The sequence below is a fragment of the Schistosoma mansoni genome, chromosome 4, assembly GCF_000237925.1.
Source record: "Schistosoma mansoni strain Puerto Rico chromosome 4, complete genome".
In the NCBI taxonomy this organism is placed as follows: Eukaryota; Metazoa; Platyhelminthes; class Trematoda; order Strigeidida; family Schistosomatidae; genus Schistosoma; species Schistosoma mansoni.
In genome coordinates, this window is record NC_031498.1 from 29,204,579 (window position 1) to 29,229,105 (window position 24,527).

The 24,527-nt window shown below is 36.9% G+C and overlaps 1 protein-coding gene across 3 annotated transcripts in view; it reads left to right on the forward strand.

Annotated features, from left to right (window-relative positions):
- The window catches only part of Smp_055720.1, a gene marked incomplete at both ends in the record, with an annotated part of 38,709 nt that overhangs the window by 13,829 nt on the left and 353 nt on the right, over nt 1-24,527 (forward strand). The window contains 11 exons of one of the 3 annotated variants that reach the window (XM_018797421.1): nt 529-611; nt 1,955-2,231; nt 3,808-4,047; nt 6,271-6,376; nt 7,615-7,726; nt 8,223-8,588; nt 12,100-12,278; nt 16,462-16,543; nt 19,499-19,536; nt 21,448-21,580; nt 22,786-22,881. In XM_018797421.1, coding sequence (XP_018652465.1) covers nt 529-611; nt 1,955-2,231; nt 3,808-4,047; nt 6,271-6,376; nt 7,615-7,726; nt 8,223-8,588; nt 12,100-12,278; nt 16,462-16,543; nt 19,499-19,536; nt 21,448-21,580; nt 22,786-22,881 — 1,712 coding nt within the window. Of the gene's footprint in view, nt 1-528; nt 612-1,954; nt 2,232-3,807; nt 4,048-6,270; nt 6,377-7,614; nt 7,727-8,222; nt 8,589-12,099; nt 12,279-16,461; nt 16,544-19,498; nt 19,537-21,447; nt 21,581-22,785; nt 23,270-24,527 lie in introns of those variants that run through there. The other 2 variants (XM_018797422.1, XM_018797423.1) reach the window with 2 other exon arrangements.

Here is a 24,527-nt window from a genome sequence, read left to right on the forward strand (position 1 = left end):
TGCTTCTGGAATATTTTCCTCACACAGGTTTCTTAATGTGTACCAGCTCCCGCATATTGTAACAACTGGTGTGACGTGTGTCTACAATTGGTCAATATATGTGTAGTGACCAATGTCGTATATGCCAAGTCCTTCTTAGTGCTGGTCTAATTCTGTCGACCAAGTTACATTGTGGCCACTAGTTTGAGTGACCCGACACCCGTGTGCACTATGTTAGCATGTAAGGTGGTGGTTTCGACTACCTCCAACAACCGCTTTATATCTTAAAGTGATGAGATTTGTTCCAGTAGTTTACAGATGCTTTTACTAAAAAGTATAGTTTTATAGATAAGGTCTTGATAACCACATGTAGCAATTATATGTTTATGGTATAGTTAGTCTTTCCAGTAAACGGATTTTTTGCACTAAACCAAGTTTTATGATAATACTAGTGTTCTCCAATCATATTATTTGTTTAATAAAATGGTAGAGATGAGATGTTACTTCATCGTGAATTTCTTTGCTTGTACTTTACTCTTCTCGTTTAAGCTGAACTTAGAGCTCAGGAGGCGGAAAGCAAAGCAAGGGATTGTGAACTTCGTTACCAAGGTTCTGAAGATCCCGAACATTTGGTAAGTTTTGTGATTCGAACTGTATTTTGTTTACATATAGCTATAGCAAAATGTTACGGATAGATACTAGTGAAGCCATATCTATATTGCATCACACATTTGCTACCGTTTCTGGGAATACCTTTTTAACATGATCAAAAAATTGTTTTTATGTTGGCACTTGGCTAAATACCACAGTATTAAAATACATAATCCCCAAATAATTTACGTATATTGACTACTGTAAGCTCTACTTGTTTTATGATTGTCCCGTATTTGTTCTCTCTGACACACATTTCATGCTTCATTTGATTACATGCTAACCTCCAAAATTGACCAATGGATCTTACTCCTTTACTCCCCATTAATATTATATTGCCTTACAACCTATTAATTATCTTCTATAAACCACACCCGATGAGTTTATTACTAACCATAGTCCCTGTTTGCTTAAAATTGGGCAATGTCATTATTACTTAGCAATAATTCGCACGCACTGCTCAAACCGAAATATTTTAAAGCTTTTATTTCGTAGGACATCGTACTTTATTCAGTCAAATTTCGTAACTTACCTCACCAACAATAGTTTGTAAAGTACTTCTCTTTACGTGTTAGGTATTGATATACTTCAAAGGAAAATAATCAGGCTTTCACTTAGGCCAACAGTTTTCTTCACCTCAGTTGGACAGTATTGGTAAATTCACACGGGCATCACGGATTTCAGTCTTTTTCGGGAAGTGTTTTATTTCACTGTATTGTTACACCCACCACAAAATGAGTTTCGCAAACTAATGGAGCTGAATGGAATTGCAACTAATTCTTTTGGATACTCAACTTGCCAGTCACAGGTTTGGAACCTACTTGATTCACTAAGATTTTTGTGACTTAATCGTTCACTCACAGTTGGTATGACTTGTAACCTAATTCCCACTCTCACATGCGACTTCAGAAGTGAAAGTTTTTTTTACCACTTGTTAACCACATTTTTACAATACAGTCACTGTAGAATATTCGATTTAGCATTACTAGAGGGTATAAATTTCAATCGTTAATTCATTCTCGAAGTTCACCTGTATTTCATTTCATAATATTGCATACTACTGATTTGTACTTTTTTAATAAAGTCTCCTGACAATTATCTTAATTGAGCGGCTGAATATCCAGAATGTAGATGATTATTTGTTATAACGATTCTTTTGGGTTTCACGATTTCGATAAATTATCTATCAAAAACCGACATTAGAATTTTTAAAAAAGTGGTCACCCTTCTTCAGTGAATGTATTACTCGAATTATCAGAATAGTTATGAAAATTCAATTCAAAACATGGTAACGGCCACCAAACACGATATTTTTTCCTTTCAGCGTCAAATACGCCGTCTTCGAAACACCGCTGCCGACCTACGCGGAGCTGTGGCGATGCGACAGAATGTTGTCACGCGCAAACTAAAATCAATCAAGGATCCGAAAACACTGACTTTTTATTTCGGTGTAAATGTTATGAACCGCGCTTGTGATGGTATGTTTGTCTATAATTGTTCCCGTCTAATCAAAATGTATCAACGTATCGGACCACAACAAGATTCAAGTATGATGTGCCGTGGTGTAGTTGGAATTGTCGATGTACCTTATATGGTTCTTGGTGAGTACTTATTCAAATAAGTTGTACCTATATCAATAATATAATACTCATCTTCAATGATTTAAGATTTAGACCACTGGCATAAATATATTGTGCATTGACCGTGTGATTCCTAATGCTCTATTTCATCATTACGTGAAAAACACTGGTTAGCAATCATCATCAACGTGTTTCAGCTTCATTTTAATTTTAAAAATCCAAATATTATGTGTTGTCTAATACACTGTGCTAACAAGGTATGGCAACTTGTACCGATGCATATGTGTGCCTAGTCCTACGTTGTAGCTGACTGTGTTAAATAAGTTAAGTGATTTGTAAAGATTTTTCCGTGAATTCCTAAACTAATGCCAACTGAAGAACCACTAAGTGTTAAACAGCTGTTTTGTCCTAGTTCGAGATTCCTCAACCGTATCAAACCTACAACCCTACACAATATAAAACCCAAAATAATTAGGCTTCAAGGCGAGCACGATATTTTAAATTGCTTGATTGCATTCCAGTCGTCTACATTATAAGGTAACACAATCCTCATCCGATATCACGATTGATAAACTTTCATTTCCGAATCGGTTAACATCATAGGTCAGAATTACACATTATAAACAGTTCTCTTTCCTTTTATATGAATATGATATGCTTGAATGCTAATTACGATTTCTCCTTACTCGTAAACGGAACGAAGGTCAATGACACAGTGACACGATAGGCTATTCTAATTCGTTGTCCCAGATCCCGCTAACTAGAGTAAGATGTCCAAGACAGAAGTGGGGAAAATCTATTCAGCAAGCAGCCAGAAGCACAAGCAATCAAAACAGGAAGAAATCAAACTTATATATACAGCATAAAACTGTCCTTGGGAAACGTTAAAAAATAGCATACTAAAAGATACAACGGACGAATAGCGTTTAGGATTTTCCCGAGTGGGAAATACAACGTGAAGGTGAAAAGAGCGCTTTTGGCGCGAAAACAGCGAAATTCAAATTTTCAAGATAAAATTACAAAAATAAGTCATTTACCAAGTGAGTTCTGGGGATCTGACATCCCCAACAGAATAAATCATTAATTGGTTACTTGGTCATTTATTATTTATTTAAACACAAACATATTGGTGCAAGAGCGCACGAAATACATATGCACCACACAAATCATTCAATATGTGTGGGGGTTCAAACACTGCTCGGGTGCCCAAACCGGAGCAAGTGGTTTTCTTAAGGGATCACTTCCCAAACCTTTGACCTACAGGTCTAACCCACAAGGCAGTGAAGCAACGTCAGGAGACGTAGTTTCATATTAGCCAGTGACCAATAACTGGTTCATACGCCATTCGTTTCCTCAGGATCCTGGAGCCGATGTGCACCATTGGTTTAGAATCAGAGTTTTCCAACCCCTATAAGTGGATCCTCCATATCCACCAACCAGATTATTGTTTCATTTCACTTACGTCATAACAGATTGTTGTTCACGTCATCAGAAAAAATATCTAATACAGTTCTACAGATGATCTCGAAAATAAGAATAACCTTATTCCCTTTTTTTCTCAACTTCTTTTCTTTTCAAAATTGTTTTATTCCATCAGAACCTACACATAACAAGCAAGATTTTGCTGATGCTAAAGAATATCGTCAGCTTATGCGTGCAATGGCGGATCATTTAATGCAATATTGGGATGACCTTGGGATTGATAAAGAACCAGATAGTTTAATACGATTCTGGAAAAGTTTTGGCTATCTATCAGCACGCTGGAGAGACCCACCTAGCATAGAGGAAAAATATGCTCGTCGCCGCTGTTGTTCTGTCTCCATTTGTGTTCAGTGTGGTAATCAGATATTTTTGTTGAGTTTAATTTCCCTTGATAAGTGTCTAAGTCCACTTACGCTTATAGTATGTCTATCTTTATCATTATGAAAGTTCATGAAATTAATTTGCCGCTTATTACGTAATCTACTTTTTTAACCGCCAAATTATTGGTCTTAGGAGCAAACTTTTAGTGTAAACTCCAGTCTTTTTAGTCAGTATTTTATTTCACTGACTGTACAGTATATTTACTCTCCTCTAGCCATGATGATGGTTCCGTTAAGAGATTTCATTTCTTCATTTTCGGTGAACCCATGTAAATAAAGTCAACCTACGAACTTGCTCTTCGATACTCTTGTGTAAATTCTTTAAGAAAATAGAGAAAAGCTCCGAAAACAATCAGTCAGTCAGCTACAACATAAAACCAGGCACATATATACATCGATCCAAGTTACCATACCCTATTAGCACAACAAGATGAACACCAAATTCATAGAAGCAGTTACTCCAATGGTAGTAATATCTAAAAGGAAAATTGTGTATAAGGATATAATGCAGGAAGAAATAATTAATTCGTAGAAAGAAAGATATAAAGCAACTTTAATCTCACAGTTTAAGGGAAGAAAAAGTGCGTATACACCTATACCATTGTGATCGATTCTGAGCCATGTCGCCCACAGTCTCCAACCATGAGTTACGATAGCCACACGGACCCCAACCGACTAGTCGGCATCTACCAACATGGCTCGGACCAGAAATTAGTGACTGATGCCACATCTTGGTTTGTTCGTACATAACTCTTCCAATCGTCCCCAACACTAGTTAGCACTGCGTCGTGGTAATCGGTGGTCGGGCATACGTAACACGTGGCCCAACCATCTCAGTCAATGAAGATTCACGACCTCATCAACTAATTTACCATAATTCTCTAATACCCTGGGTCTAACGCGTTTATTACTTACCCGGTGTTTCCCAGCAGATGCGAGCAATATTCTAAGACATCTGTGGTCAAATACTAGTAATTTACAAGTACCATCTACCCTTAATGGCCACGTTTCTCAGTCGCAAAGTAAAACAGAACAAACTGCTGTGCAGTATACTCGTTCCTTAGTTGATAGACGAATATCTCTCCTTCTCCATAGGGAATGTAAGTTAGCAAAAGTCAAATGAGCTTTCTTGAATCCGTGCAGAGATTTCGTCAGACACCAACCCATTAGGGCGGACTTGACTTCCAAGTTAAGTGAAGTTGTCGATGCGTTCAACTACTTTACTCCCTATCCTTAGTTCAGGTGTTGATGCAGGCCAGTCCTGGAGTAACAATTTACATTTGGATGGGGAGAAACGCATTCCAAATATCCTGGCATTATTACTCAGTTCTAACAGAAGACTTTGCACTTTGTCAGCATCTTCACCAAACAGGACTATGTCACCTGTGTATTCTAAGTCGATAAGTGGACCTCCTGGTAGGAGATCAATTCCTGAAAACCAGTCGACGAGAACGTTATTTCCAGGAGTGGGTCTATAGTGAAATTAGGCAAAAATGGAGATAGTGGACAGACTTGTCGGACACCACTTGAGGTTGTAAAGTCAGATGACAGTTCACCATAATCTCTCACTCGACTAATTATGAATACAGTGGTCTTGAGTGCTGTTAGAGATATGAGGGTAGTTATCATTTCCCGGTTGCCCAAACCATGAAAGGGTTCTTCTCGAAGTGCCTGAAAAGGAAATTGGGTCAGGGGTGGTCTTAGTGACCTGAGAGTGTGACCTCTGCTCAAGGGACAACTGCTTGTGGCCGGTCACACACGACCGTTTTGTTAGTAATTTTTGTGTTAGCTCCGTACTTGTTGGGACCTTACCGCTGGAGACGGATATCCATGGGATAAGGCGAGGTGTGCATTTCTAGGGTCGACCTTTTCTGACTCAACCCTTCCTTGTGGGTAGGCAGCATCGCTGTTATGCCGGTTGTCTGAAGGAAACACCTCACTGCCGTAACACCTCTATACAGTTAGTAGTACGAATTCGCACTCGAACCTTGGGCTTGCTGCTCTTAGTCTTACCTTTCTTCAACCGACCTGCCTGGCATGTAGGACCTTGAGGGACGATTGTTCCAGCCAGTATAGCTCGATTGGTTCGTTACGATAGGCAAGCCCGACCACCACGTTAATATAGCAGCATCGGTCGGGGTGTATGAATTTTGAGTGTTTTTATGAGTTTGAACCTTGTATGGTTTTTCATCTTTCAGATAAATGCTTAAAATGGAGAATACTTCCATTCTCACAGAGCCTTGTTGGACGCGATGTTCCAGATAATTGGCAGTGTCGTGATAATCCAGATCATAAACACAAAAGGTTGTTGCATCTATTTTGTTCACTATTTTCTTTTGAGAAATTTCTTGCACTCACTTCATATTACTGATATGTAAAATTAATAGCAATTTTTGTCATACTATTCTATTAGTCGAAACTGATGTGTATTTGTGTTTGTACGCACATTCCAACATTATCAACGTATTAGAATTCTGTGGATTGTTGGCTGACCGTTTCTGATATCGTTTGTTGATTCATTATTAAAATTAATAGGGAAAAAGTAAGAAACTAGCAAAATTCAAGTATATTCGATGCTTTTCTTTAGAAATTTGACTTTTAGCACTTCCGATCTGGAACATCATTTTAATTACTACTGTAGTGAACAAAGACCTGGTGGGGTAACCAGTTTATTGCCTAATGCACAATCACACAGTGGTTTAGTAAAATGTGAAAGTCATACATCATTCGCACATTTTGTCATATTGATTCCTTTCAGTTTCCTTTCCTCTTTTCATTTCAGTCTTTTCAACCTTCTGATCACAGACATTCCACTTCTGGCTGGTGTTATATACTACTTATACTTGTCAACATAAGTAGTATACATTATATTACAATCTTTAAATTAACTTTACACATAAAATATATCTGGTTTTATTCTATGGATATCATTTACAACTCAAATTCCCATTAGCTCAATAGGATAGAACATATTATTACAAGTAAACTTTATAAATTTCAACAAAAACCCGAAGCATGATTGTAGTGTTCTACACCTAAGCAACTAATTATACAACAATAAATGACCTTAAAATACAAGACTTAAAATTTAGTTCATAATAATGTCTTTAGGGATTATTCACTTATTGTAAGTGAAACTGTATTGTTCATTGTCTTTTGAATTCATATGAAACTATTTGTAGCATAACAAGGTACATTCATTAAGGAACTCCACAGTTCAAATTAGTTTCAGATTGACATTATTCTTAATTAAAAACTAGATTAGTTTCAAGTAAAAAAGAAGGTATAATCTTTACCAAGTTTGATGGTCTTTGAGCTGTATATACATATCATGTGAGGATTGGTTACTGAATTCAGTCAACGACTAATTTTCAACTAATTCGTTTAGCTGGGTTACCAGCTGTTTGCCGAATCAACTTAGTGTTTATTCATCTAATTTTTCCATGTCCGATAAGTTAATAAAGTGATATAAACGTTTTTCTTCTTTTATCTTCTCTCTGGCTTTCTGCTTTAAACATTATTGGTTAATTATCACTTTGAAGATGTGAGGATCCTGAAGAAGATATGAGCCCACCTATGGGTGTCTTAAAGAGGAAAATAAAAACTAAGGAACAAAGACAGGCAGAACTCGAAAAACAAATCCGTAAAAAACAGGTACGTATCTATTCATCGTTAATTGCATTCAGTTAATAGAACTAGTATAGACATAACTCATAGGTTAATAGCATTTTGTTAAGTCTGCTAATTGAACGCTCGATCCGATTTTCTAGCCGCCTCTAATAACCTTACACTAAATCTATACGGCAACTTGAACAGAAGAGAAAATGTGCGAAGTTCTAAAAAATATTTACTGCAATGTACGGAAAACCGTGTGCATTTATACTATTTGACGTGGCCTAAACCGTCTAGAAAGTTCTAAAAGGTAACTATCCAATCAAAAATATAAAACTATCTGTCATCATTGTAGATGTTTCAAAGAACTAGCTAACACATTTATTTTTAGTCTTATGTTTCAATGCACCAAGTTATTTAATTCGCTCCGAAAGTGTATCTGTTTAAGGATAGTTCATTTTGAATAATCTTATAGGTTACTGTATTCATGATCAAGCTTAGATTTTTGACGAGATTTCATTCTGTTTTATCCGTATAGGAAGAACTTGAACTTATTCAAGATCCTGATGATGAAAAAGCTGACGATTCCAGTGCTACTACTCGTAGTGGTCGCTTAAGTGGCTCTGGGAGTTCAGCTCTCTCGAAATCTCCTCGTAAACGCCCCCACCCACCTCCAGCTATCTCGGATCTCCCCAACAAACGATCTGCTCAATCCTCTTCCACTTCTCGAGCAATGACTGTTGCAGATAAAAAACGTCAAGCTGGATTGTCGTCATCAAATGGCCCTGTATCTTTATCATCCCAAAAACGTACTGGTTTACCATTACCTACAAGTAACCAAAGACAACCACGCCCCAGTGGTCTAGTCCCTAAAGCTCAGCAACGGAATTCAACTACCCCTAAAGTAAGTTGTTGTAATATATTATTATCCTCCAATAACAAATGTCTGCTCTTCTGTATCGAAATTCATTCAGTTTCTAAAAGTTACAGACTGAAATTCTCCTATCATGTAAGATATAGCGATCCAGTTTGTAAAAGGTGCTTGTTTCCTGAAGTTCTATTATCCCAGCTAATTAATGTTACTATTTGGTAATTAAAATAAACATTTCTAGCACCTACTACTCTTAACCAAGCGAGGAAACGAAGTTTTCTTTTTTTCCCTAGACCCAACTAACCTCAACGTAGTTAAAATATTAGGTAGAAAATAAATCTACCAAAAAAATAATTTGGTTATAACATACAAATGTATTTACAAAGTCCTTGTAAGTTCAGCGATAAATTAGTTTACGGAAAGCATAAGCAAACTATTAGGCAAATACCATCCTTGATGGAGATAAAAGTGGAAACACAGTGAAGCGTGAAAAGATCTCTAGCTGTAAAAAAATGTGTAGAGTAAGTTATAAAATCGTAAACCTTACGATTTAGTTTAAGGGATCTAATCAAAATGCAGGGTCTTCTGTTCGCTTTCAGCAACAATGCAAAAACGTTTGGAATGCGTTTCTCCTACTCTCAATGTAAAATATTGCTTCAGGATTGGTCTGCATCAACGCCTGAACAAAATTGTTGTATGTCGACTGCTTCACTTAATTCGGAAATCTCAACAACCGTGCTGGGTTGGTTTCTGACAAAATGTAGACACAGATTCAGAAAGCCCAGTTGTCTTTTGCTAACTTGCGTTACTTGTAGCATTGGTGAGATGTAAATCTTCCAACTGAAGGACGAGTATACTACACAACAGTCCGCTCTGTATTACTCTATGGCTATGGAACAGTCTATGAAAGTAGAAAGCATGTATAGACTTCAAGTTCTTGGTCGTAATTGTCTTCCAAGCATTGGTGCAACAACCAAGCAGGCAATGTCGGGGTTAGGCGGAGGTAGATAATCGGTTGATGAGGTTGTGAATTGACTGACGTGGCGAGGGCATATGTTACATATGCCTAACAATGACTTACCTCGACGGACAACGTGGGATGGTGTGGGAGTAGGTCGGGAAAAGGCTAGAGGCGTACAAATCAAGACAGTGAGATCAGTAGATGAAATCATTAACTTTTGGTCTACTCTATGTTGGCAGATGCAGATTAGCTAGTTGGAGACCGTACACTAATTGTTACCAGTGATTGTAGAGACTGTATGATATGGCTGAGAATCGTTCACAACTTCGCAAATATCAACACCGTTTATTTTCTACTACACCAGGAATTCTACTATTTCTTAATAAGTAACTTTTCGTTTTGTTTTTCCAAACCACGTTGTCAATATTTGACCTTCCTCATTGTCCTTTCTGGTATATTATTTCGAATCCTTCGCTTTTCGTTTTGGTGATTTCTGTTTGCCGCACCAACTTAATCTGGTAACTTTAGTCAATGCATATTTGTGTTAAGCACTACGTTAAGTATGACTGACTGATAAGTCATAATCCGTATTTTAACTTTTTTTCGCTCATTTATTTATCAAAGTAGCTGTAAAAATTCGGACTCTTCTACTTTTTGTTTAGGGTCGTAAAGTCACAACAGCAGAAAGTGAAAGCAGTGAAGAAGAAGAGACAAGTGACGATGATGAAGAAGAAGACGAAGAAGAAGAAAACGAAACCTCTAAATCAACTTCTCGTAACAAACAAATTACATCTTCTCTTCCAAAAGTAAATAATTCCATTTCTGTAGTGAGTTTTGTTTTTCATTTTTAAATTCGACGTTTACATATATATCGCTTAGTACATATGTGTCTATATTGTTATTGTTCACTGTGTGTTATGTATTTTATCGTTTGTATTGCCTGTAATGTTATTTACCATTGGTGTTAAATTCCACTTGGAGTATAAAACACTCAAGATAAACTAAAAATTGTCTAAATGAAATGGATTTACATTCTAATCTACCAATGATGAATCGGAATAGTCATTATTTCATTCATATGTCCGCTTAACATCGCATTCTTAATATTGTATTCTACTGACTATCACCAACAATTTCATTATAATCAATTTTCTTCTTTGATGTGGTCAAATTACTGTAGAAATTCTTTTTAACCATACACAGTATGAAATCAATAGATTGACAATGGTCATTCAGTAAAGTCAACGTATTATTTGCCTTTATTTAAAGTTTGTCAGTTTTATAAGCGTTTTAACAAATCGTTTATATCTCATACGTCCGATACTGAAGTATACATAACGGTTTTCAGTTAATCCCTAATGCCTTGGTACGGCCGAGAGTGGAGAGAGTCCGCCCTCCCTCGCCAAATGCTCTCACATGGCAACGCGTATATAGCCAGGGAAGTCCTACTTACTGCTCTATCGTGGCATCACTGTTGTTTACGAAATTGAGAGAACCAAAAGCGAATGTCTGGCGCTTTAACCGGGTTGGTGGATATAGAGGGTCCACCTAGGGGAGTTAGAAAACCCTGATTCCAAACCAATGGTGCACATGGGCTCCAGTATCCTGAGGGAATAAATGGCGTATGAATCAATCGTTGGTGACCGGCTACCATGGGACTGCATCTCCTCACGATGCTTCACTGCCTTGTGGATCAGACCTTTAGGTCAAAAGCTTTGGGTGTGGCCCCTAAGAAAACCATCTGCTTCAGTTTGGCATTTGGGCAGTATCACAGCCCTCACACTAATCAAATGAGATTTGTGCGGCGCATGTGTATCTGGTGCTTCCTTGTACCAATATTTATGTGTTTAAATAAATAAATAATCATCTAGCTATTATCGGTGGTGCACTAACATAGAATTTATTTTGTTTCCGGTTAACTATGACGATAAACCACCACGTCTTTTAACAAAGTATCAGAAACTTTACTGATTCAACCAATACACGTGGATAAACACCTCAAACTCCATTAAAAGTCAGGCTTAGAATGTAATAAAACGGTTTTAACGTTTGTTTTGTTCTATCATGTAAATAATTTAAGTATTGTATTGGATAATATACAACAGAAAGTTTTCAGACCGGTTCATATTAGCTTTATCCAAAATCAATATATTTATGCATAAAAATATAAGGTTTCATTGAGTCAACATCTAAGCGAAAACCATTGAAAGCTAAAGGATATATCCAAATCATAGTTCATATAGATTTCTCGACTTAGTAACGCACACATACAATTGTGAAGCAGTGTCTTAGTTAAGATGTTTGTCTTCATCTAGGCATAATCCAGAATATCGTCATGGACATTCTTTCCTTCTTAACTGTATTTCTCTTATTTCGACTTCCGTTCACTTCAATATTACTGTCCATCCTATACTTCTGATTTATTTGATTTCCTCTCTCTGATCACTGTCTTGTATATAGTAACTGATTCTACACACCCCTCACATATCCCTACTTTGATAATGACTTCAAGTGACCTCAAACCTGTGTTTTTGTTTCAATAAAGTATATAATGTAAACGTTTTCATTTCAACTTGTTCCCAGACTAAAATCAATACTTCACAAACTCCCGAAAAAAATCTTCCGAAAACAACTGATGAATTAAATGGCAAACGAACAACTAATAAAGATAAAAGTCCCGCTCACGATTCAGTCACAATGCATCATCGTAATCGAACTTCCATAGGTCCAGACAACGGTGATGCTGCATCCATAATAAACAAGTAAGTTAATACACGGTTCAAATCCCCACTATTATTATTATTATTATTATTAATTATTGATACTTAAATTTCCTTCTAGACTGTCTTCTATTAAAAAAAATAATTTATCACTATTAACTGCTCCATAAATGCGAAAGATGCAAACAATGCTGAATCTGACGAGAAAAAAAGTACAAATATACACCAGTTTGACCCCCCAGTACTTTACATCATTAAACTGAGGTGAAAATCACCAAGACTATTGAGGGATATAATAGTAATAGTAATGTCAACAGTAATCGAAAACTTAAGTTGTAATAACAAGTGCTAAATGTATTGTTAACCGCTTTCGAGTGACTCAGATGTAAAAAGTGATTTATGGAAGTCTGGGGCTTCCTAATTAATCAGAAATGCAACAAAATTTTAAGATAATTCATGTGAACTAACATGAGTTGATCGATATGACTCCGCTAAAACAGAAGCATCAACCATTCATATCGCAGCTGTCTAAGCGATCAGAAGGTTACTGTTCAAGTCATTTGTAAAGCGTAAAGTACGTCATGAATACAGTATTGGAGAGAAAGTTTAAGTGTATCAATGCCACCGATGGAATTGGTAGTTTCAAATAAGTTAAGCATTAGGTAGAAAGTTAATAATGAATATATTTTTTGTTATATCCTAAATGACTGAATTCGGTTATTTGTTTACTCTGAGAAATGGCTTACACTAAGGGTCATGAACAGTCAAAAATATTATTTTTCTACTCATTGGGATTTAACAAAAAATACATTTATTATTAAAGTTTAAGTATGTTAGTAATGATATATTAAAATAGAAAATAGACAGGTAGAGGGAAATGACAGTCATCTATTAAGTGAGTTTGTGAGTGTGGATATGAGAACATACTGGACTTGATTATCTGACTGCCCCTAAATGCCCTGGTACGACCGAGAGTGGGGAGGGCCCGCCCTCTCTCGAAATGCTCTTACATGGCCACCAGTATATAGCCTCTACCAGGGAAGTCCTACTCACTGCCTTCTCGTGGCGAGGGTGTTGTCTACGAAGTTGAGAGGACCAAAAGCGAATGTCTGGCTCTGTAACCGGGTTGGTGGACACGGAAAGTCCACCTAGGGGAGTTGGAAAACCCTGATTCCAAACCAATGGTGCACAGGGGCTCCAGTATCCTGAGGGAACAAATGGCGTATGAATCAATCGCTGGTCACCGGCTACCATGGGACTGCATCTCCTCATGATGCTCCACTGCCTCGTAGGTCAGACCTTTAGGTCAAAGGCTCCGGATGTGGCCCCCTAAGGAAACCACCTGCTTCGGTTTGGGCACCTGGGCAGTATCACAGCTCTCACACAAATCGAATGAGATTTGTGAGGCGCATATTTATCTGGTGCTTCCTTGTACCAATATTTATGTGTTCAACTAAATTAAAAGAAGGAAATGACAGTTATCTATTAAGTGAGTTTGTGAGTGTGGGTATGAGAGCATACTGGACTTGATTATCTGATGACTGAACTAAACAAATTTAAAAGATAGAATAATAATATTTTTTCCAGAAATTAGTAGAAAATAAATACATTGATGTGTACAACTGTGATGGATTTCAATCTATATCACTTAAAATGTCCAATAAATAGTCAAGGTTATTTACAAAACTGATAGATGAAAATTCTTGGTTTCCTTTTTAAATCTTTCCCTATACTACAGTACACTCAGTCATGCTCTGCATACTTATCTATACATTAGATGATGGACGTTTTGCACTGACTCCAAGATTGTGTCTGTAACCAGTGTACCTAGAATTGATTAAACTACTTTTTTTTCAATATTACCAGCTTAAATATTGACATGAACTAATATTGAAGTACTAGTTATCATTTTAGAGATGAGGAACGCATTCCAAATATTTTTGTATTTCCGCTCAAAATGTTTAAAAAAATCATCCCCCTGTAAAATGTATGGTAACTTAAGCAGTTACATATTTGTTCCAGCTTATTAATGTTGAAAATATACTTTAACATCTAAAGATTTCGTTTTAAGTCTTTGATCGAAATCTACTCTCTAATAGAACCTGGAAAACTCAACTTTGGAGTGTACATTCGTTAACTAGTTTGAAGTAATTCCTGGTGGTCGCAGGCGATTTGCCCCCAAATGCCCTGGTACGGTCGAGAGTGGGGAGAGTTCGCTCTCCCTCGCCAAATGCTCTCACATGGCCACCAGTATATAGCCTCTGCCACGGAAGTCCTACTCACTGCCTTCTCGTGGCATTACTGTTGTTTACGAAATTGAGAGGACCAAAGGCGAATGTCCGGCGCTTTAACCGGGTTGGTGGATATAGAGGATCCACCTAGAGGAGTTGGAAAACCCTGATTCCAAACCAATGGTGCACATGGGCTCCAGTATCCTGAGGGAACAAATGGCGTATGAATCAATCGTTGGTGACCGGCTACCATGGGACTGCATCTCCTCACGATGCTTCACTGCCTTGTGGATCAGACCTTTAGGTCAAAAGCTTTGGGTGTGGCCCCTAAGAAAACCATCTGCTTCAGTTTGGCATTTGGGCAGTATCACAGCCCTCACACTAATCAAATGAGATTTGTGCGGCGCATGTGTATCTGGTGCTTCCTTGTACCAATATTTATGTGTTTAAATAAAATAAAATAAATAATTCCCATGATAAGAAGTTACACTTCATACCCCTTAATATTTAAGGTAATTAGTTGAAACAAGAGTAGCTATGAACCAGTTAAGAAAACAGATTCTTTCCAAACATTGGATTCCAGCCTAATTATGTTATATGATTGGATTGTAAAGAATTTTGCTAATAATGACTAACGTTCACTGTGTGGTAACCTTTGTTCCGAATAATTCCACTAATTAATGAATGAACACTCAGTAACATCTCCGCACACATACATATGATGGTACATGTAGTCTTTTTTTTGTGTTATGCGTCACAATTCAACCATTTCATAGTCGATTATCTCATTATTCTATCAGGTTTTTTGTTTACTAACTCGTCTGAATTGTTTAAACTATTCCTTGATTATTTTGTTGCGAATTGATTCCTAGGTATTTTATCGAAATCCTCTACGAGGTAATACAGTAGCTGATTGTCAATTTAAGGAAACTTTCTGTGTTTTGCATATTAATTGCTAGTTTTGCTATGATTACCCTCTGAGTGATTACTGCTCTGTCGATACTGTTAATACCTCTACTATTCTGGGGTTTTGATACTTGTTGGTTGAACGCTATATTCGGATCCTAAGCTAGTCTCGTAACCCCCCAAGCTGGAACTTCACAGCGACTTGAACACGAGAGAAAAGTCCAAAATATGCGAGAAGCACTTTACTCCAAAGGTTCATTTGTGTACAGAAAATATATGGTTCTTATAGTATTTTAGAAGTCCTTGGGTTTTCCTGAAAATTCTAGAATGCTACTAAACATAGTAGCAGTGTAGTAATCAGCCAATCAGAACCTCTACATGTGACTTTTTATTTTCGCGATATTTCTAGCAAAACTTCTAATCAAACGCTGATTGGACAAAATGCTTCTTAATGTTTCCTGAGCTTGTCATGTCTATTGCGAGTAATTTTCAGGATCGCCCCAACAGATTTGCCCTAAAAATTCATCTCTCAGTGTTAATGTGACATGGTAACTTGGACCAATGTACATACGTACCAGATACCACGTGTCTGACTGACTAATTGCTCTGTTGATTAACTACGGACACCGTATCATAGTGAAACATTCAAAACATAACAAACACTGAACATTATCCTTAATTACAATAGCCTTTAACATTACATTCAGAATCCTTACTGTGCATATATTTTAAATAACTGAATTGTCAAGTTTTCTTTTGTGTCATGAAATGATTAGCTAGTAGTTGAACCACTTAGCTTTCAACAGTTGGATCTTAAATTTCAACCTCTCCTCAACTACTTCTTTCCAGGGAAACCGAGTAGTAGAGATGGCTTAGTGGTTAAGGCATTCGACTTATGTCCAAGTATCTAGTGAATGAGATTTTTTTATTTATTCCACAAGCACTGTTGCTCAAATCTATGTGCCTAGATTTGCATATGATGAATAAGTAACATTATCATTGCTTTTTCATTTTGCTGCAAATTTGTCGTTCAATTGTAATCCAACCAATCGGTTGTATATATTTATATTTATTTCTTTTTCAAAAAGGGATCAAAATAAAAGCAATGATTCCATAGGGAATAAATCAAAAGAATTGAATTCAACAGTTAACTCTTTATCATCTGAAGCTGTAAGAATTATTCATTAATTAAATGATTTAAACAATTTTTGATATTAATATTTTAAATTTCTAGACAAAAGAATAATTTGTGTGTTAGTTCACTAATTTCCTGGTTGTCAATGTTCCTTAGTCAACCATATATATATATTCCTAGGACCGCAACCAAAAAGTCGTGAAGGACCAAGAGATCCTAGTCCTGCATAGCTTTCTTTCATACAACGACAATACACATGACATCTCATATCAGAAATATAATTCATTTATTTTTTGTGTAAGCTGAGACCATAGGAATATCCAATTTTAGTATATTTGACAAACGAAACATTTTATTATATATATATATATATATATATATATATATATGGCGAGTGGAAGGAATAGACCGTCTTTTCAACAGTGTGCCAATTATGAGATTAGATGTAAACACTTGTATTATTTTCTACTATCACAACACAACCACCATAACTAACTAGGCCCGCTAATGCCCTGGTATGACCGAGAGTGGGGAGAGTCCGCTCTCCCTCGCCAAATGCTCTCACATGGCCACCAGTATATAGCCTCTACCAGGGAAGTCCTACTCACTGCCTTCTCGTGGCGAGGGTGTTGTCTACGAAGTTGAGAGGACCAAAAGCGAATGTCTGGCTCTGTAACCGGGTTGGTGGACACGGAAAGTCCACCTAGGGGAGTTGGAAAACCCTGATTCCAAACCAATGGTGCACAGGGGCTCCAGTATCCTGAGGGAACAAATGGCGTATGAATCAACCGTTGATCACCGGCTACCATGGGACTGCATCTCCTCATGATGCTCCACTGCTTTGTAGATCAGACATTCAGGTCAAAGGCTCCGGATGTGGTCCCCTAAGAAAACCACCTGCTTCAGTCTGGGCACCTGGGCAGTATCACAGCTCTCACACAAATCGAATGAGATTTGTGAGGCGCATATTTATCTGGTGCTTCCTTGTACTAATATTTATGTGTTTAAATAAATAAATAAAAACTACACTCGGACTTTTATTCGAATTCGTTTATTGTTCTTATCGTAAATTACCTACCAATTTCTTTTTGACCGTAATCAATATATTCCACGAAATTGAAAGAAAAGCGCATCACTTTAGTGCTTACCGTGCTTTCAATAGATTTGATTTCAATCTGATTGGAAATCAGTGACAAAATATTTGTTCTTAGTGTGATGTTATGGGTACTGCCTAGTTCTGTATTCAAACCCAATTCATCTACTATGTTTATCACTCGTTACACAACTAAAAGGTTCATCGTCAACTACCTCAATATGTATATGGTTGTTTCTGCGTTTATTATCGTCATTCAGCCATTTACTATATTAGTATTTAAATTTTACTTACTAATATTCTCTAATTTCCGTCTATGAAGCTGTAACTCACTGGTGATAACACCCAACTTTCGATGTGGTAGGTTCGAAACCTGCAGCACTTTCAAACCGCAGTCATATACTTCTAGTTGTTTGAAAGCTACTACGACATGAGACTTAGCTTGTTCATCAGCAGCAAAAAACTGGTCTTAGCTAGACCACTGTTGAAAACCTAAAAGCACTAGACAGCCGCTTCGTTCTAATATGGGACTCAGCTGTACGCGTCCACGGCCTTGTGTGTGTGAATCGAACCCAAGACCTTCGATCTCACCCCCAAACCCTCAATCTCCCGATCACTGAGTCAGCATCCAATGACGTCAATGTTTGACTTCAATCAATCCATGATCTTGCACAACTCCTTACCCATTGCCTGCTGTGAATAAGTGTTTCACACCCAACAAGGACTATACTCTACTGTCCATGGCTTCTCACCAGAACTCCAGGAGTTACATCTTGAAGCTAGTCACTAGTGAGCACAGGATTAGTATTAATATAAGGGATTTATGGAAATTGTAGTTATTGCTAATGTTCAATCTCATACAAAATCCATGGAACTCAGTATCATCTGGTTTTGTATATTTGTCTGATACTTCAAATAGGAATCAAGCCTGATATTCAGGTCCTAGCTTCATTGACATTTGATTAATTTATAAGATCGGTATCTTCTTGTTACTTATGAATCACCAGATCATGTTTATTTTTGTGCTGAGAATCGGGATGTTCTTTTGTTGAAATCCCATTCTCTGAGTAATGGTAATTTCTTTAATATCAGTTCATTCAGAGACGTACGTCAGTGATACAGTTTTGTAACCACCCATAATTCGGCTACATTGACCCATTACGTTCTGTTTACTTATCTATCGGTGTTCCATTCAGTTATTTTAATAGTCCTCAAACTATTCATTATTCATCGTAACTCATAATATTATCCTATTAAACTTGTTACAACAAATGAACTAGAAGATGGACTACACAAAATATCATAGTAAAAATAAATTTGACCATCAGAACCGGTAGCAAACGATAACATAATAACTATGATAGGATACTTTCAAGAATTGTTTGCTAAATTATCCACATAAACAATCAGACAAATCAATACACCATTGGTTGTGACTCAAATTCCGAACCTCTACGTTGTTTGTTTTCGAAAATAATCATTGTAAACACCCCCTAAATTTCTTCAACCAGAAGTGCTTATGTCTTGAAATCGATTAGATTACTAGCTCCATCACTTATCCCCCACAGCCATCGATATTTACCTATGTAACTGTAACATACAGTGCCATTTTATGTTTTTAAAACAGATTCCACTAATAATGTTGTAGTAGTCTTAGATGCTCTATATTACGACTGAACTGCTAAATGAAATAAGAGAAAATACTTAATAAGATTTGTCCTCAGTTTAAGTTGTCACACCTGTTACTGTTTTACTGGATGTTAAAATATTTATCGGTTTATTTGTTTCTAGTTCATAAAACACTCATATGAAGAGGTATAGTATTTATCGTTCCTAGAATTTTACATAATTCGGTCATAATATTTGACTCATGTGTTTCTGTACATATTTTCTGTAGAATACTGCAATTAATAAGAAGATTCAGGAGAAATTCAAGTAAGCATTTCTGTTTTTATTTATTTATTTATTTAAACACATAAATATTAGTACAAGGAAGCACCAGATAAATATGCGCCTCACAAATCTCATTCGATTTGTGTGAGAGCTGTGATACTGCCCAGGTGCCCAAACCGAAGCAGGTGGTTTCCTTAGGGGGCCACATCCGGAGCCTTTGACCTAAAGGTCTGACCTACGAGGCAGTGGAGCATCATGAGGAGATGCAGTCCCATGGTAGCCGGTGACCAGCGATTGATTCATACGCCATTTATTCCCTCAGGATACTGGAGCCCCTGTGCACCATTGGTTTGGAATCAGGGTTTTCCAACTCCCCTAGGTGGACTTTCCGTGTCCACCAACCCGGTTAAAGCGCCAGACATTCGCTTTTGGTCCTCTCAACTTCGTAGACAACACCCTCGCCACGAGAAGGCAGTGAGTAGGACTTCCCTGGTAGAGGCTATATACTGGTGGCCATGTGAGAGCATTTGGCGAGGGAGAGCGGACTCTCCCCACTCTCGGTCATACCAGGGCATTTGGGGGCTGCATTTCTGTTGAAATGACATTTTTCACTTCTTGTAAAATATTCTCAATTCAATTTATCAAAAGTAAACTATATAAATTAAGTTGAGCGACTTCTTCCAGCAAGTCAGAAAACAGTGTTTAGTTATAAAACAATTTAAAATAAAAAAAGTAATGAAGTTGCAATAGCGAAATAGTTTTGACATGATTAATGAACTTTTCCATGTTGAAAATTAGATCAGTGGATAAAAAGTTGAAATATGTCTGGTAAATGAACTCATTCATGTGACTGAAGAATAAGTTTCCTCCTGAGCTAGAATGTGACCCTAAATAGTTATTCAAACAGCAGCTTCCTATATCTTCTATGTTAATTGTGTGTAGGATTCATGAAATATAGCTTATTTATAACAAATCTGTGGTTGTATCCTTCGAGCTATATGAATATATAGTAGTTCCCGACGGAACAAACTTTTCACGGTAAGAATTAATATTTTCGCTTGTTGACTTTGAACATAGTCAGAATCCAGCTTTCTAAATAGAATATCCCGAAAATTTACTACAGATAGAGGAACAGAGTGGATACTCAACCGACTTTCATGTTATGCTCCCCGTTCCCGATGACAATTTCAGTCACTTCAACAATCTTACTAGTACCACCTAATGTTAACAGTGAGCGTATCAGGATTTTAGAACAGACTCCGCTACAGTAATTGCACCATTGCACTGCGCTAAATTTTGAAACACTCAAGCCCTAGAGGTTTTTAGTTGAATTCCTGGGATCAGATCATAAACAAGAACATTATCTGTTTCAGTTGTAACTTCAATCTGTTGGAAAACAAATTGGCTGAAATGATTCTCCTCGCCCACATCTGTTGTAACAGAATAGGACCTTTCCTTGTGTGTCTTCAGATTGTATGAGCACCATTTCTTGTCCGCCATTTTGTAAATAGTTTAGGATGTTTTCCTTCCCATAATCGCTGGTGACGCGTTCCAATGGAAGAATGTCTAGGCCTCCGCCATGACACTTATAATTTCGCGCAAAACTTTGAACACCTCCACCCCAAATCTGATTGGTTTGGCATTATAGTTTACCCCCACCTTGAATTTTACTATAGATCTACGATTGTAGCTTTAAAGGAGTAATTACTTGTCCAACCATCTGCAAATCTATACAAAAATACTTGTATCTCACACTGAATGTAAGATTTTCTGTATACTTCTTCAGCTTTTATTTGACGTCGCATGGTGTCTCGCTCGTCACACATCTAACCTGTTGCATGTGAAGATATCTTTCATAATATCACTCCATATAATTTGGCCTTAATGTTATTTTCGAAATCTAGTATAAATGTAATTGTATGGTACATTTATTGCATTTTTCCTACCATTTAGGGTTTGTCTACGGTACTTCCTACCCCCTGAATGGCCAATGGAAAAAGACCAAATTCATACCCTTACAGATTCTGATCTTGCTAGCTTTCCTTTGGAAGACTTCTTCGATCGCTATGAACAAGGTCTCCGATCTGTAAGTATCATCTCCCTTTTATTAGACTAAACAGTTTTGTTTAAATCATTTGCGTTACTAAACTTTCAGATAACTTTCTACCTTTTCTAAAAGTTTGAGTTTTTATGAACGATACGCCTAAACTGTCTTCCTAACTGGTTCCTATAATCCCAACTACTTCTACACATCAACTGGAACAATGGAGAGAAGACGCGAATTGCGAGTAAAAGCTTTATTTAAAGGTTAGGTCACGTACTGAAAAACCAGTGTATTTAAAGTGTTATATATAACTCTGGACTTTTAGAAATTTCTGTTAACATGGTAAATATGGTAGCAGTATAGGTTAATATCCAATCATAACCATGACATGATTCTTCATTTTGTAGACGTTTTTGCGAAGCTTCTTTTCAACACTGATTAGGTTAAACGTTTCCTGGCGTTTCTGGGTCTCTAAAGACTTTGACGAGAGATATTTTGGGACTTTCCCAACAACTAGTCACTCATTTGCTTTGTTTCTAGTGCTCCGATTTTGTTTGGAAACTGACGCGATCATCATGATAGTTGGGTAAAAATTAACCGGTAATTCGAGTTCTATGTCAATTAACATATTGTCTTCTAATATCAGGTACTAGTCCCCTTTTATTATGACATAATTGTCTGAAAAAATCTACAAAATACATTGCGTTTATTAAATATACGAATTGAATTACATTTGCTTTCGGATGAAATTTACGAAATGTGCAAGGTGTTGAGGGCGATTTATTGAAATAACTCACTGAAAAATAGCTTTTCTCAAGCGAATGAAGACTTCGAATAAAAGAGGGATAATATAGCATCTAGAAAAGATATTCCGCTATCAATGAAAAAAAAATTCGTTTGTATGCTATCTTATACTCTCCCATCCTCGATTAACTAACAGAATAGTTGTTCCTGAACTGAATTCGGAGACATCACTTGTATACACTTATCTGACTAGATACGAAATGACTAGCCAAATTCAGAAGCTGACTCTTTATAAAAACTTCGAGGTATATTTCGAACAACAGAAATCGGACTAGAATAAATGAATCGCCACAAATGAGTTATAAGATTGACATATCACGAATAAAGTATTTTTTTCATTCCAGTTCGCTTATTTACTGGACAAAGTCGTCAGACTAGTCTTTTCCTTTTATGGTTTCTCACTCAAATTATATACCCTTGAAAATCTCATTTCTTTTATACAGCTTTTGGCCACTTTCCAGCAAGAAACTAAAATATGCTCTGATCGATTAACTGAGTTACGATTCAACGTTTGTGAACTATTGAAGAAATATGATCCTGTAAGCTTTAATTAATTAAATAATGTTATCGCAGAAATAATAGGTCAGTACTTATGATCTCAGTAATTAATACTCTTTTAAAGATAAAAACAAATGGTCACAATAATATGTTCATTACGTGCAGTGTTTAACGCTGTACAAAGAAAGCTGAGTTCAAAATACTTGTTTCATTAATTCTAAGTTTTAATTAGTACTATTTTCAGTCCAAATTGTACATTTCACCATACATTAACGTACGCCTGTTACACCTTATGGAGGAGCATAGGCCAACCATCAGAATTCTCCATTCAACTCTGTCCTGGACAATCCTTCCCAGTTGTTTTCAGTTGCTATTCGCCCTTTTGATTTCTGCTTACAATTCTCGACGTAGTATATTCTTTGATCTTCCTCTTTTTCGCTTCCCTTCAGGATTCCAAGTTAGGGTTTGTCTCACGATGCAGTTTGGTGATTTCCTCAATGTATATTCTATCTACATCCAACGTCTTTTCCTAATTTCCCCTTCAGATGAAAGCTGGTTTGTTCTCTCCCACAGTAGGCTGTTGCTCATGGTATCAGGCTAACGAACATTGAATATCTTAAATAGACATTTGTTTATAAATTATTTATTTATTTATTTATTTATTTGAACACATAAATATTGGTACGAAGGGGCACCAAATATATATGCGCCACACAAATCTCATTTCATTTGTGTGAGGGCTGTGATACTACCCAGATGCCCAAACTGAAGCAGGTGGTTTTCTTAGGGGGCCAAACCCTTTGTACTTGTACCTTTTTGATGATGGTTGTGGTAGTTATGGAAGTTCCAGCTCCATACAGTAAAACTGTCTTGATGTTCGTACTGAAGATTCTGACTTTGATATTGGTTGACAGTTGTTTTGAGTCCCATGTGTTCTTCAACTGTTGGAATGCTGTCCTTGCTTTGACAATCCTTGCCTTTACGTCTGCATCAGATCCTCCTTGTTCGTCGATGATGCTGCTACTCAAGTACGTGATAGTTTCCACCTCTTCCAGAGTTTCTCCATCAAGTGTGATTGGGTTGGTGTTCTCTGTGTTGTATTTCAGGATCTTTATTTTTCCTTTTTGTATGTTGAGGCCTATTGATGCAGAAGATTCTGCTACACTGGTTGTCTTCACCTTCATTTGTTGGTGTATATGGGATAGGTAGGGCCAGGTCATCATTCATATTTTCTGTTTTTTCATCGGCTGAATGAAGTCAAACATTCGTTTGGATCAACTAAAATGTTGCTCAAGCTCACCGTTGTACTTCAGTTCCAATCTTACAACTCAGTAACTTCATGTAATTTTATCTATCATAGACTGACCTTAGTCTGGGTAATAGTGAAAACCAGGAAAAATTGGGTATCTTTTTCTTCCTGCCGTGGTACTAGAGCATGCATCCACGACCAAACTTATAATATTCAGGTTCTTTCAAGGACCACGTTACCTTTAGTCCACGTTTCCAACTCCAACGATTTTGCCACATATCTCAACGATCATCTAATGCTGTGGGCAACAATGGTCTTAATCCTCATACCCACTCTGAATAGCTTTCGAGCTAAAACATGGTGTCCCGATTTGTATGTTGTTTAAGTGGTCTCTAATCAATGGAGATTTTAAAACTAGTTTACCATGATATTTTTCTG